The sequence below is a fragment of the Nanorana parkeri genome, unplaced genomic scaffold, assembly GCF_000935625.1.
Source record: "Nanorana parkeri isolate BGI_ZX_2015 unplaced genomic scaffold, ASM93562v1 scaffold256, whole genome shotgun sequence".
Classification (NCBI taxonomy): domain Eukaryota; kingdom Metazoa; phylum Chordata; class Amphibia; order Anura; family Dicroglossidae; genus Nanorana; species Nanorana parkeri.
Window position 1 is genome coordinate 720,473 of NW_017306524.1, and position 17,663 is coordinate 738,135.

General features: G+C 38.3%; 1 protein-coding gene across 1 annotated transcript in view; it reads left to right on the forward strand.

Annotated features, from left to right (window-relative positions):
* Nucleotides 1-4,216: 4,216 nt before the first annotated feature.
* ADAMTSL1 (ADAMTS like 1) overlaps nucleotides 4,217-17,663 on the forward strand; it is a gene marked incomplete at its 5' end in the record, with an annotated part of 230,910 nt that continues 217,463 nt past the window's right edge. Inside the window, 2 exons of the mRNA XM_018556868.1 lie at nucleotides 4,217-4,235; nucleotides 6,286-6,421. Coding sequence (XP_018412370.1) covers nucleotides 4,217-4,235; nucleotides 6,286-6,421 — 155 coding nt within the window. The remainder of the gene's footprint in view (nucleotides 4,236-6,285; nucleotides 6,422-17,663) is intronic.

The following is a 17,663-nucleotide window of genomic DNA, read 5'->3' on the forward strand; positions in this document are numbered from 1 at the left end:
AGATTCTCACAGCCGCAGACATGACTCCCAAAGAGAGATGCATCATGGGATTTGTAGTTTTACCACAGCTGGAGGGCCGGAGTTTGGTTACCCCTGAGTTGTATGGTGGATAGCCCAGATAGCAAGGATAACAAATGCTACAAACTTGTGGCAGGGTGAAATTGTAATTTTTGTTAACTTGCTGAACACATTCCTGGCAAGTTGTAGACTTGCAGTACACTTGCAGCACAAGTTCTAGTTGACACTTTTTGAGTTTGTAGCAAATTTGCTTGGCAAGTCTACAGCAAGAGTCCTGCAGGTCTTAGCAAGAGCTCTGCAAGCTCGCTGATCTGGAGACTTGTAATGCAGACTATTGCACTATATAATGCACTATTGCAGACTTGCCAAGCTTCACCATTGTGTTGCACAATTACAGCAAGTCTGCAATAGTTTAGCAAGTCATTTTCAAACTTGCAGCTCAATTGCTTGCTACCTGGGAGGGCAAATGTGGTGACTGGATCTGTTTAAGAATTACTAAATGATTAGAAGCCCATAGCCTGGCCACAGGTTCACTGTAAAGCAAATCTCTATAAGGGCCGGGCTCTAAGGACATAGTATTTATTTTACATATTTTCACAACTATTAGTGCTGTTCTGACTAGATGACTAATATTCCAGATGCACAGTTGCTAAAATATAATCTTACATATGCAGAACAAAAAAAGTGAAAAATTACATCCAAGAATCCTAATGTGTTGGACTTATTCAAGTCATTGAAAAGACTTGATTACTTAACTTTGGTATTCCACAACTGTAAGGTTGATTGATCATGTTATCTTATCAGAAAGTCAGATTTGAATCCATTTACTGCCCATATAGCATTACTTGTGAAGAGAAGGACCTCTTATGGCTGCTTAATCATAAATTGTATAACATATGTTTAATACACTTTTACAGAAGAAAAAAGGACTTAAATAGGATTTTCACAAAATATGACTCACTACTCAATAGTTTTCAGAAAACCAGATGCCAGTTTCTCACATTTCACCTGTACCTCTACCTGAAGGAGAATATAAGATTGTGATTCATTAATTTTATATAATAACATTGTCTGATTTTGTTAAACGGTCAGCACAAAATGCAGTAACCTATGTCAACCTATTAGATACATTTTTTGTGTATTTAATTACTGTTTCCTGGAGCGTTATTGGTTGTTATGGGTACTGTACTTTGCACATTGTCTTTTTTTCAGTTTTTATTAAAGGATAATTATGAGGCGAGTGATTTTCACTCAGCCTCATAATCTGAGCCGACTTGTGACAATGAAACTGTCACAGGTCGGCTCAGTAGATCGGGAAGTAAGCGAACACATACCGTCGCTCGCTCCCTTCTCGATCTATCGCTGCAGAGAGCTGTGACTGTCACTCATGGCTCCCTGCAGGGATTCCGCCCCTCCCGGGGAGGCTAATCTGTCAGCCCGCTGGATGTGCGGTAATACTTTATGTACGGTAGCTTCGGCTACATACAGTATACCGCGCTGAGCAGGCTTAGTTTTCATTAATAGAATACATCGCTCGCTGTGATTGGCTCAAGCGTGGTATACTGTATGTAGCCGAAGCTACCGTACATACAGTATTACCACACATCCAACAATGTTGGTACTTCAGGAGTATTTCGGAACGTCATTAGTCTTAATGGACAATTAGTAACAGCACTCAGCGTGGCGCGGTGGGATCACTTGGGGGCTACTTGGATTCGTTTGACGCTATACAGATACTTGAGGCGGATTGATTGGCGTTCTCAGTACGTCCTCACATGCTCTTAAGAGTTATTTAAGTCCTAACTGTCCGCACTCGGCTTTCAATGTTGGCAGCAGATTGTTTGGGACCGCCGGGTATACCAAGGTATATTGTATTGTATACCCGGCGTATAAGACGAGCCCCGATTTTCGGGGGATGTTTTTAAGTCTAAAAACTCGTCTTATACGCCGGCAAATACGGTAGTTAGTTGGAAAATTATTGTTAAACGTTAACAATAGTAGTAGTCTACTGCCTGTATGTGACATTTCTCCTGCTACCCGTCTTTGATTTAGACATACTTTATGTTAAGATCAATGACAGTAGGGAGGTCACTAGGGGCCCATTAAAATTTTGCTATGGATCCCCATGATCTCTAGTTACACTCTTGGGTTACATGGCTAATAAATATTTCCTGGATTATGAAAAAAAGTTGCATTCTCCTTCCTATAATTATTTAGCATAACACTCCAAAGGCCGAACTATGGCCCTTGTACACCTGAGAGCTGCCCAAACATTCTATATTCAACTGACATATTCAGCCCAAATCAGGGATCCAGAGCTCAGCTTCCTCATCTTACAATCAAGCATAAAACCTGACAGGGCTTTTAAATTTTTTTACTACAAAACAAAACAAAAAAATACTTTTTGGCTATAGGTATATTTTAACCAATTGCAACCTCTCATTATCTGTCAGGACATTAACAAACATAATTGTGATTAGTCTGTTTCTCTGATTGACACTGCTTTATAATATGATTATAAGGATAATTCATAACTGGTAGAACAAAGAGATACCTAAATATATAAAAGCATGACAACGCTTTATTCACCATAAAAGTTATCCCATAAACGTAATACAATGATAGATAATTTAACTCCAAGGTGGTTACATTTAATAAGGAATATGGAGTCAAGTAATACATTACATCATATAACAGAATATAATCTAGTTTTCACTTGATGTGCATCTATGTTATCTTTGGAATATGGGATCAAATGTTCAAACAAACTGTAAATGCATAGAATATTTAATGTACATCTTTATTAATGCAAATCCAAATATCTGAACCCAAACCCTTAAACACTTTAAAAACCCTTAACGAAAAACTGTACCCATATCTTCAAAATAACAACACAGGCACCTTTAGAAATGTTTAGTAATGGCAATCTACAAACACATACTTCTAGATAATTGCAAGCTTATTATTTTTTGCATACCTTATTTTTCTTTTTCTTCCCCAGTCATCTGTCAGTGACCATTTTAGCTAAGGGCAGAATGCTATATCTCCCTTTACTCAATGAAACTCTGGCACATGTGATTAGGATATGTGACCATACACATTGGGGTCTATTCACGATGCAGCCGAAGGATCTAGCCGTAGCTTCGGCTGATCCTTCGGCTAGCTTCGGCCCCAGGACCCCTTCTGTAGAACTGAAGAGCTGCTGTACGGGCTATTCACAATATTCTATTCACGCTATTCGCAATCGGCTGAGCCGCGCTGAAAGCCGAAGCTGGCTAAGCGGCTGGCCGACAGCCTGCTTCTGACAGCTGGGCGGAGCCAGCCATGATCTTACGGCTGGCTCTGGTCACTTGCAGAGAGATCAGCGTTCCTGGTTACCAGCTAACCAGGACACTGATCTCCAGACAGCAAACTCTCCTGGGCACTCTGGGAGTCTCCCGCTCCTGGCCGCCAAGGAGAGAAACACTGCTTTTTCTTTTGACAAGGAGCTGTGTCAGAATAGAAAAAATAAATATTTGCCCATAGGATTGCACCCGCCCTCTGCTGATGGACCTGATGGAGAACTGCAGCAGAGGGCGGGTGCAATGGTAGTTTACTATTGGCTATTACAAATTGAAATAGCCAATAGGAATCTAGCAATGCAATCCTATGGGCAAAATTTCTTTTTTTTTTTTTTATTCTGACACGTGTCAGAAAAAAGAAAATAAAAGGAAAAATCAGTGTTTCTCTCCTGGGTGGCCAGGAGCGGGAGACTCCCAGAGCACCCGGGAGAGTTTTTTTTCTTCTTTTTTTTTGACGGCAGCAGAACCGCCGGCCAATAGAAAACTGTTGGACGGAGCTAGCTGTCATTGCTAGCTCCGCACAATAGTTTTCTATTTATTTTTTTAAACTATTTTTCTGTTCGGTCCCTCTGAGGGACCGAGCAGAACAGCCAAGCCGAATGCCGCTCAGCGGCATTGGGCTATTCACTCACTGCTGTTCGGCATGTATAAGAATAGTCTGAACAGCAGCTAGTAGCCTGCCGGAGGTTCGATTTAGCCGATCCAGATGTTGGATCGGCTGAGTCGAACTCCTCCTGGACTTCGGGTGGGCCAAACATGCTGAGCAGGCTGAGCAGTAGTAAAATAGCATTGCACCCGCCCTCTGCGAATGGACCTGATGGAGAACTGCAGCAGAGGGCGGGTGCACTGCTAGTTTACTATTAGCTATTGCAAATTGAAATAGCCAATAGGAATCTAGCAATGCAATCCTATGGGCAAAATGTAAAAACATTTTTTGGTTCTACTGAACCGAAGGGGTCCTGGGGCCGAAGCTAGCCAAAGGATCGGCCAAAGCTACGGCGAGATCATTCGGCTGCTTCGTGAATAGACCCCCAGATGTGATATATATTTCCAATTGATATTTGTAAGGTCTTTTTCCTAAAAGTAGTTTGCACTCTTACTGAGAGACACCGTAATTATAATACAGTTAACCTTCTTGTAAGGAATCTATAAGTCCAAAACCCTCATTCAACATGCCAATAAGCATAGAGGTATTTGTCAAACTGGCTGGTTACATAACACTTCCATGAGTGGTAGAAAGGCCCTATGTATGTACCCAAATATACGTGTACTGTGTGTCTTGGGGAGCAGCTGCTTCTGCTCCCTGTTGCACACACACCTTACACAGTCTTGTTGTGGGTATGATCATATCCATCACTCACATGGCATCGAATTCATATCAAGCCGACAGAGAGAGAGACAGAGAGAGAGAGAGAGAGAGATATGCAATGAAGAGTTAGCCAATTAAACATTGCAAATGACGTAATTACTGTATGTCGCGGCTATACAGGTTATATAGATTATATAGGATATACAGTATATATAGTATGCAGTGTATATACTGTATAAATAAAAAACATTGGACAGCAATTAAAATAAATATAAAGTAGATTAAAACACGATCTGTACAATGTCACGCTCTGTCCTGGTATCCATTGTATAAGTTCTACAATTTAATTTCCATATAAGCATGCTGGTAATATCTGATGAACTGGCTGTCAGCCTTCCCTTATTATACTGGGAAGTTATAAGGTTCCATTCTTTTTGAGTTAGCTCAAGCTGATTTACAGTCCTCTTACTCTGTCTGCTTTGTAGTTCAGATCAGGCAAGACAACATTACACTGTGTAAGCTATCTGGCTTTTGATTATAGTAACTATGAATGCTTTCTTGGCAATAAACCCTATTCTTACAACCTTTAATACTTATTTATTACCTGCTAAGTTTGTTAACTATGAATGCCGCCTAGCAGGCAGACTTAACCATCTGCCGGCATTCACAAGATAAAGCTATGTGATTTTTGTTTCTTTTTTTATTAGGTAATATTACATGCTTTGCTTCTGCTATACTAGTTAAAAAAATATTGTGTCAACTATGAAAATGCACTTTTCCTTGAACGTTGTGCTTTTCTAAGCCTTATTAGGTTGCATCTAAGAAACGTAAGATGGCTTATGGCACATACAGTATCCCTTCTTTATACCTCTATGGAACAGTTGAAACTTTGAAAGGAAACATTCAGTATTTGTATCTGGAAATTGCATCATGTGATATATGCCCATTTGCTCTTGGATTACCAACACAGGAGGTGATTCATTACCACACTGGATAAACACCTTTGTGCTTGTCCACCCATCCTCATGCTTCTTCTCTTTTTCAGAAGACTAAAATAGACCCAGTTATTATTGCTGCGTGAAACTGATGGGGTACCATGTTTCCTGCTGCAATTAGAAGGAGTTTATTTGCAATAGAAAAATGAAAGGCTAATTATGTGTGTATAAATTTTAAATTTCCCAAATGATCCCTTTGGATGCATGTAATAACAAAGACTATAGATTGTACAAAGGCTGTTCTTGAGTTTCATGGGTCATTTTCTTGCCCTGGAGAGTAAGATTATTTGACAGTTCTAATTGTGTTTTTTCTTAGTTTTACTTATAGTATAAATGAAAACATTCTCTTGAATTGGGTTATTGTCAAGACTTTTAATGATCGGTATAAGCTGTTTATACTTCACTTAAAAGTAGAAGATCCAGCCACTGAAACTGATAGATAACACATTTTTGTTTTCACGTAAGTCTAAGGTGCCTATTCATAAAGCAGTGAATGCAACATGCACCAATCAATCACTGCAATTTAAAACACATGCGCCAGGAAGATTCGCCTGCAGCTAATAATTGTTGAATGTCACATACAGTGAATAGTATACCAAGAGTCTTATTTCAACATTTTTTCCCCTACAGAGCTCTCGTACAGCTCGTTCGGAAGAAGATCACGATACATTATGGGATGCTTGGGGATCATGGAGTGAATGTTCAAGGACATGTGGTGGTGGAGCTTCATATTCTCTAAGGAGATGCCTTAGTAGCAAGTAAGTTGTAATCATTGCTTATTTTTTTACTTTTTTTAATTTTATTATTATTATTATTATTATACAGGATTTAATTTAATACTACTTTTTTCTAAACTGAACTCCAGCAGATAGATAAGACACCAATTTATATAGATTTGTAATCATCAATAAATCCTTACATGTATTTTGTTTAATAGAAGCAGTGTAAGTACCTGAATTTGACTTGGTATCAGCCTCTTGTGGTACCTGTACAGCAGCACTCAGACTTGGGGTAAGGGGAAGCAGCAGACGAGTCAATAAGCACAACAGTGCAAGGAACATGCTGATAGGTGGAGAGGGCAGAGTGACAGGGAAATTAGTTAATTAGTCTGCTGTTCCTTTTATAGTCCAATCACAGGCTGTGGATAAGGAGGAGAACTGTAAGTGTTAGTGAACTGCGGCAGAGAAAGATCAGGTCTCCTTTTCTGCCAGACATGGCTGTGTGGTGTCATAGAGCTTTGTAAATGTCAAAACTGGATGGGCAAAAATACAAATCCATTGATAGGTTAAAAAAAAAGCTTCCTTTTTTTTCCATTTGTGAATTTAGCTGTTTCCTTTGAATTCAGCTTTAACCTTTACATAATACAGGTAAACAAACATCTGTGACACAAACAGACTTATTCAGAAAAATAATGCAGTTTTAGGTCTTATTTTGCCCTTTGTTTTTTTTTTAAACTGTATATATTTTTATTGCGCACATGATTGGCTCCTAAACACACAATGTAACGAAGCTTACCCTAGTAAAGAAGTAGTAGCTTCTTCCATAAGTTCTTAATTTCTGCTTACACCAATAAGACTTTCATCGTAATGTGTAAATAATGTATGAATGAAAAAGAAATGAAGAGAAAGAAAAATGTAAATAAATATTCACAGAAAATACTGTATATTACATACAACAGAAATAAGTAACAGTAAAAAAAAAAAAAAAAGTGTAGTCACAGCACAGATTCACTTGAAGAATATGGGAAAAGTAAATACACCCCATGAAAGTTGTTGATGTTTTCCACATATTTGAACAAGCAAATATTAGCTCTTTATTCAAACAGCATCTACAGATTAAAGGTATATACTTGAATGTAAACAAGGAAATTTTGCCTTTTTAATTATTTATTCAACAAAAATACCAAGAGATGTAAAAAGTAAGTGCACTGTTTACCTCAGAAGCTAATATTGCCCCCTTTAACAGAAATTACTTCTTTTAGTCATCTTGCATAACTTCGCACCTGCTTCTTACATCAGCTCGGTGACAATTTTTACCTCTGCTGTATACAAAATTAAATTAGTTGCAATGTTTCTGCATTTCTTTGCATGGAACTTCCTGTTTCAAACCCCTGCTCCCCCACCACACCGAATTTAAATGGCATTCAAATCAGGAGCAGACCAGTCTATTAACCCCCCCATTTTTTATTTTTTTTTGCTATTCTTTTCTGGATTTGCTAGTGTGCTTTAACTTTAACTTTTAAAGTTAGTTGATTTGATTACTGCAAGCTGCCAGGGTCCTAAAACAGCAAAGCAATTCCAAATCATAACAATGCCAACACTATGGTTCACTGTGGGTATGAGGTTCTTCTCCAGAAGTGCTGGGTTCATTTTGAGCCAAATGTGTCTACTGTTATTGTCTACTGTTATTGTGGCCGAATTTTTGAGTCATCAGTTCAGGGCACATTGCTTCTAAAGACCTGGTCTTGCCTATGTGTTAAAGGGCAAACTGTAGTCTTGAACACCTAGTCTCATGGCCTGTGTGTCTCCTCTCCACAAATCTGAGGGTCTGAATCAGATTAGAGCGACAGTCTTTACATTTTTTTTGTTTAGTATTTTTGTTTCTAAACTTGTGTTTTAGATTTACTGTTTTTCATGGACTGGAAAGGTTTTGCCATGCAAGGTTATTTGGCAATGCTTTTTCTATGTTGAAACACAGATACCATGTACCTCCTTCATAATGCTGACATTTGTATATAAAAGCATGAAAATGATATTAATTCCACACGCCACTGATTCTGAGATGTAAAACTGATGGTTTCACAGAACAAATGCATGAATATCAGCCTTAACTCATTTGTCCTTTCTTGAACTTGGTTACAACCATCTATTTTCTCCTTCACTTTGCTAGAAATGTTAAAACTGTCTGCACATTTCTGCATATTCTTGCTGTGGGTTACCTGCAGGTTTGCCAGTATTCCCCTGTATGTACAGACGTATCTAATTTGTAAAAGTCTGTTGTTAATAAAATTCAGTTAGTACCTTACCTGCATTTAATTATACACACAACATGTCTGTGATGGTCCTCATTTATCCAGGTCATGGTATAACTCCTAGTAGTCACATTCAACTGGATTTGTTTGGTAATGTTAAAGATGTTTCATAGCTTATCCAAGCCAATTCTTCAGTTCTAATGAGGTTCCGGAAAATACCTCAGCATTTATATCCACACAGGTAGCACAGGAACCTTAAATAATCACTATGAAATGGCAGATGTTTTTGTCCAAGAGCAGGATGGGACATGTGAAATTTGTAGAACCACCCTGTACAACCGATACATAATCTCATCCTTGGTGTCAGGAAGGCTTCATATGTGTTAACCCTTCTATTTATATGGCTGGAAATGTGAATTGCAAGAGTGGAAAAGGCTTAAAGGGGTATACTTAAATAAAACCTGAGCCTACTCTGCGTCAAAATGGTTAACAGAGTGCAGGGGTCAGGAGTAATTATTACACAGAATGTAGAGGTCAAAAGTAAGTTAGAGGGTGTAGTAATAAAATAAACCCCAGCATTAGTAGTGATAAGAATACAGTGCAGGTACAGACACTGGGATCTGTGTGTGAACATAAAGGGAAAGCATTCAGCCCAAAACTCACGTTTGCTTCTCTGAGGAATCGGTATTCATGTTTTCAAAGCTGCCATTTTCAAGAGAACTGATGAAGTCAGAGAGCAGAAATGACAATGCTGCGTATATATATAATACAACATTCAGAAAGGAAAAAAACAGATACACAAGTACTTTCAAAACAGAAATCCTGTTTCCTGTCAGTGGGTGTCCTCAGGAATTTTCCCACCTGGAACTGTAGCAGAGAATGGCAAGCTTATCACTGACAGGCAATCTGGCAAAACAGCACATTCCATCCTGCTGCACGTGCCCACCTGCGTCCTAGTAACCAAGGACACTAGATGGCAAGAACCATCTACATCCTAACATTCAAGGGCACAGGTGTATAAATCAAAATTACATGGCTCCACAGCAACATTTATGCGGGGCCCTCTCCCCCAACTGATATTTACTGATACTGATATTTAAGGTATCAGGTATTTTTTATTGACATTTTACAGGTTTACAAAGTGCAAACACCCACCTACCATATCACAATCCCTGATGACAATGAACATTAGACATGTCTCTGTCTTCGGTTCAAAGGTACAAGAGATGTAAAACTATTATTCCTGTTACATTGCATTGTCAATATATTATAAATCTAATCCTTTATTAACAGGTTCCTGTTCAGACACACTGGCAGTCATTTTGGTGTCACCCGCTCTGAGAAGTCGGGCACTCGGTCATGGACCGAGTGCCAGACAGCTGCAGGAGATCCGACGGTATACCTAGTCCCCTCCTCTCTTTGCTGCCGTCCATCACCAAGATGGCCGCCAGCAGTGAAGTGCGCATGACGTCATTATGCGCTGTTATAATGACGTCACCTGCATATGTAATGACGTGTAGGCCGTGTGACATGTGGCGGCCACACCCTGTATGGGGACCCCCCTGGGAATGAGTACATGAGGAAAGGAAGCGGTGAAACAGTATTTCATGGAAGAAAATGCCATCCGGTTAAGATTTAGATCTCCTTTAATATTAATGGATGTTAACTAATCTAAAGAGACACAGACTTTAATTTATTCAAATGAAAACTTGTTTCATGCACGCTAAAGTCAGCTACAAAGCTGAATGGGAAAAAAAATTAGTTTAAAACTGTTTTAGTAAGAGAAGCCTAATCATCCTGACACTAATTCATGGGAGATGCCTTTTGCACAAATGTGATAAATTAACCAGTTTCTGTCCAGTTCAAAAGCCATTGTGTGCTTGAGTGAAGAAAGGTCATTTGTTAATCTGTGGGTGGGTTCATCAGATCACGGTCACATGTGACATCTCAAAAGCTAACATAATCCTAACATGGTCATTACACAGGATGCTTATACCCTGACACAAGATCTCTTCTGAGAATTAAATGGTTCAAGTACATCCATTCACAAGGTTATGTTAATTAGTTCTCATTCACTTTGATGCATGACAGTCCATGGTTTACAACAGTCACATTCCTTGTATCCAATTTAAGGCACCTTTTAAATCTGAGGTTCTTTTTTTCTGGGATAACTATAAAACAATATATTTCTTCTGTTCTGACACTACCACGCTAATATATTGTTGCATTTAAGAATCAGAACAAATGCGTTCATTGTTCCGAAATTTGAACTTGAGGTCATTTTACACAACCAGTTGGATTCTACATTTCCTCCTAACCAAGAGGCATATCTTCCAACACAGAAAAAATTCAAGATGGGATAAAATAAACACATGATCAAGGTTAGGGTCTTTTAAACTCTTCTCCCATGGTTTTGTGACTTTTGATCAATGCAGACTATTTCTTTCTGTTCATGTTCATGTTATCCACATGTCATGGCACATACTAATGCTGCACTCACATTATATTTATTCCCATCTTCCCATGTGTCTGTGTCTAAATAAGTCAAATTATGTTCTTAAACAGGATAAAACTAAGCAAAAGGATATGAACCAAGGATCCATATTAATGGTGTGAATTGAAAATATATAATACTTTTTGCATCCATTTCTTTCCAATACTCTAATTAATATCAAATTTCCAGAGCTTTCAGATGTTGTTTTCTTTGGAAATATGGATATGTTTGCATTCAAAAGTGCTAAGCTTTCGTGGTGAGGAAAACAGAGTGAGGTTTAAACCTCTGCAGGACTGATGTGCTGGGAGCATTATGTGGCCTTATGACTATTTGACTGGGCAGCCTGACATGCCTCTTAAAACTGTATTTTGTATTGAATTACACTAAAAAATGATTCTAACAAGATCACTTCTTTGTAATATGTTACTTTAAAGAAACCATAATATTCTACTCAACCTCTTTTATAAATAGGGGTCACACATTGACCGCTGTAGAACAGTGATGCCTGTTCATTTTTATAACATCATAGCATACTAGCTAGCAAATCCCAACAAATACAAAAACAAATACAAAAATGTATTTAATATTATAAGGACAATAAATGTGAAAGGTGTATAATGCCTGATGAAAAAAAGCTATTGTTTTTTTAAAAAACTTGCACCTGTAACCTTTTCACGACCAGTGTACGTCACTGGCATCGGGGCTGTTTAAACAGACTCCCGGTGACTGAAGCCCAGCTATAAGCTATTGAAGTGCGATCTGCACTTAAATAGCTTATTTAGAGTGTAAAGATGACACCAGGGGTCTTTTGGACCCCCCGCATCACCTTAAAGAGTACCTGTCACCACCATCTGCTATCACATGGGGGGCTTGTAAGTCCCCCTACGTGATAGCAAGTAAAGTTAAAAAAAAACAGTTTTTAAAATTAACATTAAATAAAATAAATGTAAAAATAATGTAAAATTTTTTTTCAAGTCCCCTGCCCCAGCACGCGCGCCTGCACGTAAACACGCGTTGGGTGCGCCTACGTATGACAACGATGAACGCGCTACACATGTTGGGTATCGGCGTGCATACCGGAGTGAGAGCAATAATTCTAGGGCCAGTATGTTTGGGTACCTCTAAACCACCTGTGGGGGCTTTTAAAGCGTTGTCTATGGACTTTTTAGGGTACAGAATTTTGTCGCTGCTTCACGGACACACACAATTTTTAACCTGGGCATGCTGGGTATCTAAGAAAAAAAGAAAAGGCTAGTTGCACTCCTTACCGGTATGACCCCGTGATCGGGGAGAGGGTATCTATTCACTCGTCGTAACCTCATATTGTATATTTTATTTTAAAAATGGGTATTTTATTGTGTTTTGGGGCATTTAGGTGCATTTTTCACTAACTTTTGGGGTTTGATAAGGAGTTAATATCTTGCTAATATTGTGCAACATAAAACGTTGCAACTGCAACCATTTTATTCTATAGGGTCTTGGCTTTCAGAAAATATATAATGTTTGGGGGTTCTAAGTAATTTGCAGGCCTAAAATGTGGAATATAACATGGGTGCAAAAATGGAAAAAAGGCCTCGGTCATGAAGGGGTTAATAATTTAATTTAGCCAATAAAGGGTATTACTTAAACTCCAAACTTTGCATTGACCAATGTCTAACATGGTACATCACAGTGTAGCGTTACTGCACAGAGTTAAAGTAACCTCATTAGTAGGAGGAGAAAATTAACGTGAACCCAAATATAAATGATGAACAAGATGAAAGTAAACACTTGTCTTACTGGCTGTCCATGTCTTAAAACTTCCAGCCGCTTCAGGAGCCAGCAGAAAGAATTACATTTTGCAGTGGGGGCGCTGGTCTTTTACATGTACTGGTTGCTTTCAGTTATGTACACGATCTGCACCATTATGTACAAATATATACACAAACCCTTAGGGCCTGTTCACACAACGTCAGTTTTCTGTGCTGACCTGATCCGTACGCTCCTGCACTAAAAATGCATCCCAATGTATCCCTATGTGTTTTATGGGCTCCAGTTCTCACGTGCGCAGTCCGTTCAGGTTACGACAGAAAAAATACTGCATGTCACATGCGTCAAAAACACGACAACAACACGTCAAAAATGCACTGCACTGCAGCTAACATGCTGACAGCCCCACTCCAGCAAATGCATCAAAAACGCGGCAAAAACGCACTGCATCAGTAGCACCGCATCTGCAGATCCGCACCTGATCAGGACCTGATATCATGTGAACAGGCCCTTAGTCTTGATGGGAGTGAGCATGCCCCTTCTCTGACAACCAACACTACTAACCCATTTTCCCACTTGTAAGGAAGAAGAAAGAGCAAAGTCCTTTTCTGGGAAAATACTTTAGTACTTTGCACTTGTTAAGCTGGGAACACATACGCCTTGAAATTGATTACTTAATTCGGTCTTTACAAATAAACTCTGGATTTTAAATGGTAGCGTCCTTAAAATAAACCTAGTTCCCTAACAGTAATGAATAAGCTACAGCACTACAATGCAGGCACCTTATTGTGCTGGAAAGTACATGCAGGTGCTTTCTCCTGTGTTCCAGATCTTCCAAATAGGTCTTTACAAATAAACTCTGGATTTTAAATGGTAGCGTCCTTAAAATAAACCTAGTTCCCTAACAGTAATGAATAAGCTACAGCACTACAATGCAGGCACCTTATTGTGCTAGAAAGTACATGCAGGTGCTTTCTCCTGTGTTGCAGATCTTCCAAATCCTGGGGTATAATAACATGATACTTTCAAACGTTGCTGAGGGTTCTGGGAACTTGGCCACCTCGTGTTTCATCCCTCTCATTCTTATTGGCAAGAAACGCCATCTGTCATATTGATGGGCCAAAAGGAATGTATGGGCAAGGATGTAGCACAATCTCATGAAGGGTTAAAATGTGCATGTCCTCTTCCCCCCATTCCATAGGATTCAAGGCACCTAGAGACTGATGAATGCCTGCATTGTACTGCTGTAGTCTGTTTAGTTCCATTAGGCTACTGACAACTTTACGTTGAGGAAGAACCCTATAGCCTTATTTATCTACTTCTGTCTAAATATGCATCCTATGCATATTTCTGTGTAGGTAAAATGTACAAAGAAACTTGAAATGCATATGTGAATGTGATCTTTGCTTTGTAAGTAATACCAGCAACATTACTTCATCATCCTCAATCTTTATCGTAGCAGTTTTAAATTGATTTTGTTAAATGTTCAGGTTAAATTCATGTTTAAATTCCAATTTTTACAACTTTGAGATTATTTCTTAACTATATAGCTATCTCCGGTGAACCAGAAAAATTTGGATGTGAAACTTAAGATGCTTAGATGCCATAAACTGTCTGTCTACCAGATTAACAAACTTCAAAGTTCTTTCCACTCAGATTAGTTAATCAATCTCTTCATTAGCAAGCGGCAAAGTAGATACAAGCGCTCCTTGACCTGTTATCTGCAAGCTTAGCCTTAAGACATGAAAGTTGGATAAATGACCACTTTTTAATTTATAGTGGCAATCAAACAGTTTAAATGTGAACTTTTAATGTAGGTCACAACACCTTTAGAGGTCCACACATAATATTGCTTCCAATTGGGCTAATCAAAAATGATTAGATTACAAATGAAATTTTAAAGTGTATGTCCAGGTAAAAGTATTTTTTCTGTATGTCAATTGCCCTATCATTGCAGCCATCCAAATGTTACATTGGTCATCTGCTTAATTATTGCACTTACCTGTGAGTTTTCAACAACTTTAATAATTTCATCAAGGGAGCTGAAAACACTCCAAGATCCATGTAGACATTTCAACAGTGTTGTCACCCTCTACCCACAGCCCGGGCTTTGTGAAGCGTAGTCAAAGACATTGATTTTATCAACATTTGAAATAGGTTAAAAACCATTTGACTTTAATATCACTTTAATGTGCTGCATGAAACCTTGACCGTTAGTTAAACACTACAGATTGAGAGTCATGCTTCAATCTGTTATGTGTCCTATCTTAATTATGTCATATTCTTGTAAACTTTGTTAGTATTGGAAGCATAGTGCTGAACCAATGTAGTTCTAAATTTGCTATAGACACTAAAGTGTAGTTAAATAAGCAGGCAATAATGTCAGCAGCACTTTCCTAAATATGACCATTTGGTAGGTTGGACTGTGTGCTTACTGTAAGACATAAGGAAGAGGAGAGGTTTGCAGAGATACTTCACAGTTCTAGCATATTAGGGAAAAAATGGTGGTCAGACAAGGTGTTCAATTGCAATTTCTCCCAATAGGCAACATTTTTTACTTTTAGTATTGGTAGATTGATGATGGGATAGACCCTTTGTCAAGTTTTTATTGGTGACTGTGTCTCCCCTGGGGCGATTCACTCTCCCATTTTCTCCAATACAGAAAGTGAGGGTAAATCCTTAATTTTAGTTACCACAGCAACAAAGGGTGAGGGTAAATCTTCCAATAGGAACACCTGTTCCCACGACAGCTGTCTCATTAACGCCTGTCTCTGCGACTACTCTATTGAAAACAAAAGAAAAATACCGTTTGGCTTTACATACCCTTTGAATTAAAACTATACTACTTTGGCTTTACATACCCTTTGAATTAACCCCTTCATGACTGAGCTAGTTTTCAGGTTCTGTTCATAAATGACTGACACATTTTTGACATTTTTGCTGTGTGATTCTTCCACAGCAGTAATATACTTTCTTACTAAATGTACCCACACATATTATATATTGTTTTTTAGAGGACAGATAGGGCTATATAATTATATCACATATGTGTACCTAACCCCTCACTTAGTTTGAATAAAATAAAAAAATTAGGAAAAAAACTAGAAGAAAACACTTTTTTCACAAGTTTTGATTATTATTTTTTTTTTAGAATTTTTTTATATTAATTATAGTATAAAAAATATATTTATATATAATTTATATTTTCCTAATTTTGTTTTACACTTTATTTTAATTTTTTTACACTTTGTAAAAAAAAAAAAAATAAAATAAAAAAACTTTTTTTTTTCTTGTCAGTTTATATCAAGCAATCACTATGACAGCTTGATAAATTAACTTTTTTATTTTATTTTTGGCTATTAGGCTGATCCAAACTTAGGAACAGCTAATAATAACCTTAGAGACTGATCCTGACTTTAGTCAGATTCAGATCTCACTAAAAGCTCTTTGATCGTGCCTAGACGAAATGATACATTTCACTCAAAAGAGATACATTGTATTCTTTCAGTGAAATGTATCTAAACATCGGGCTCTCGAACTGTCAAAACAAATAGCAGAGAGGTGAGGTGAGTCACTGCTGCCTCTCTGCTATTTTGAGCTGTCAAATACGGGATCGCAAATTGCGGTCCTCTATTTGCATGTAACGGCTTCATTCTTTCATTAATGAAAGGAAGAAGCTTTTACAAAAAGCTTAATTATTTCATTAATTAATGCCTCAATACTGAGACATTAATGAATGACTGTTAAATGCTGAGAATCAGCAAATACCGGCATTACAAAGCCTGATATAACTCGTCACGTACAGTGTACGTGGCCAGTCATATAGGCACAAAGTGACAAGACGTACACTGTACGTCTCCCGTCACGAAGGGGTTAAACCTATTACTTCAAGTGACTCTAAATTTAGAACTTAAACCTTAAAAATGCATTTAAATACCTTTCCCACTAACAATACTGGACCTTATTTGTGTATCACTCAGCTGAAGATCCTTAAATCATCTCTGAATTCATGCTGACACTGTCCTTACTTCTGGAGAGTGGCTACTTTTGTTCCCCATGGTCCCCATGGTCCCTGTGTGTGTTATAAAGTAGCCAGCGCTCCAAACTCCCGTGATGAATCTCATGTTTAGTTTACTAATTTGTATTGAGATTGTAGTCCATCAGGGGAATGAGTTTGGAGCAGTTGGGACCACGGGAACACTAGTAGCCACCCTCCAGAAGGAAGGACAGTGTCAGCACCAATTCCGAGATGATTTGAGGATCTACAGCGAGTGATACACAAATAAGATACAGTATTGTTAATAGTTAAGGTACTGGAATGCATTTTTAAGATTTAACTCCTGAGTTTAGTGTCACTTTAAGTGTACTTAATCCTGTTAAGTAAGTAATGTAAGATTGTATTTTTTTTACTGTGTTCTCTTTCTCTGCACTGTGCAGATCCTGTAGGCTCTTCATGTGATTTTCTTGTGGATACTGCAGCAGTTTTACTGTAATGATTACTGCAGAATGGGCCAGCACACTGAGCATTGGCAAGGCTTCTCTTAGTCCAGTTTGGGAGTGTGCAGGAAAGGAGTGCAAAGTAAAGGATGACAAGTGTTGTAGTTGAATAAGCATTGTCACCCAAGGACAGGAAATTCATGTGGATACACCTTGCTGGTATGATATAATTGAAAGCAGGAGACAGAGAAAAAAAATAATGACCTCCTCGTTGTAATCAATACACTGTATATCAACAAAACCCACTGTGACTTTTTCTGTTAATTTTTAAAGCCTTTTAAGGATGCAG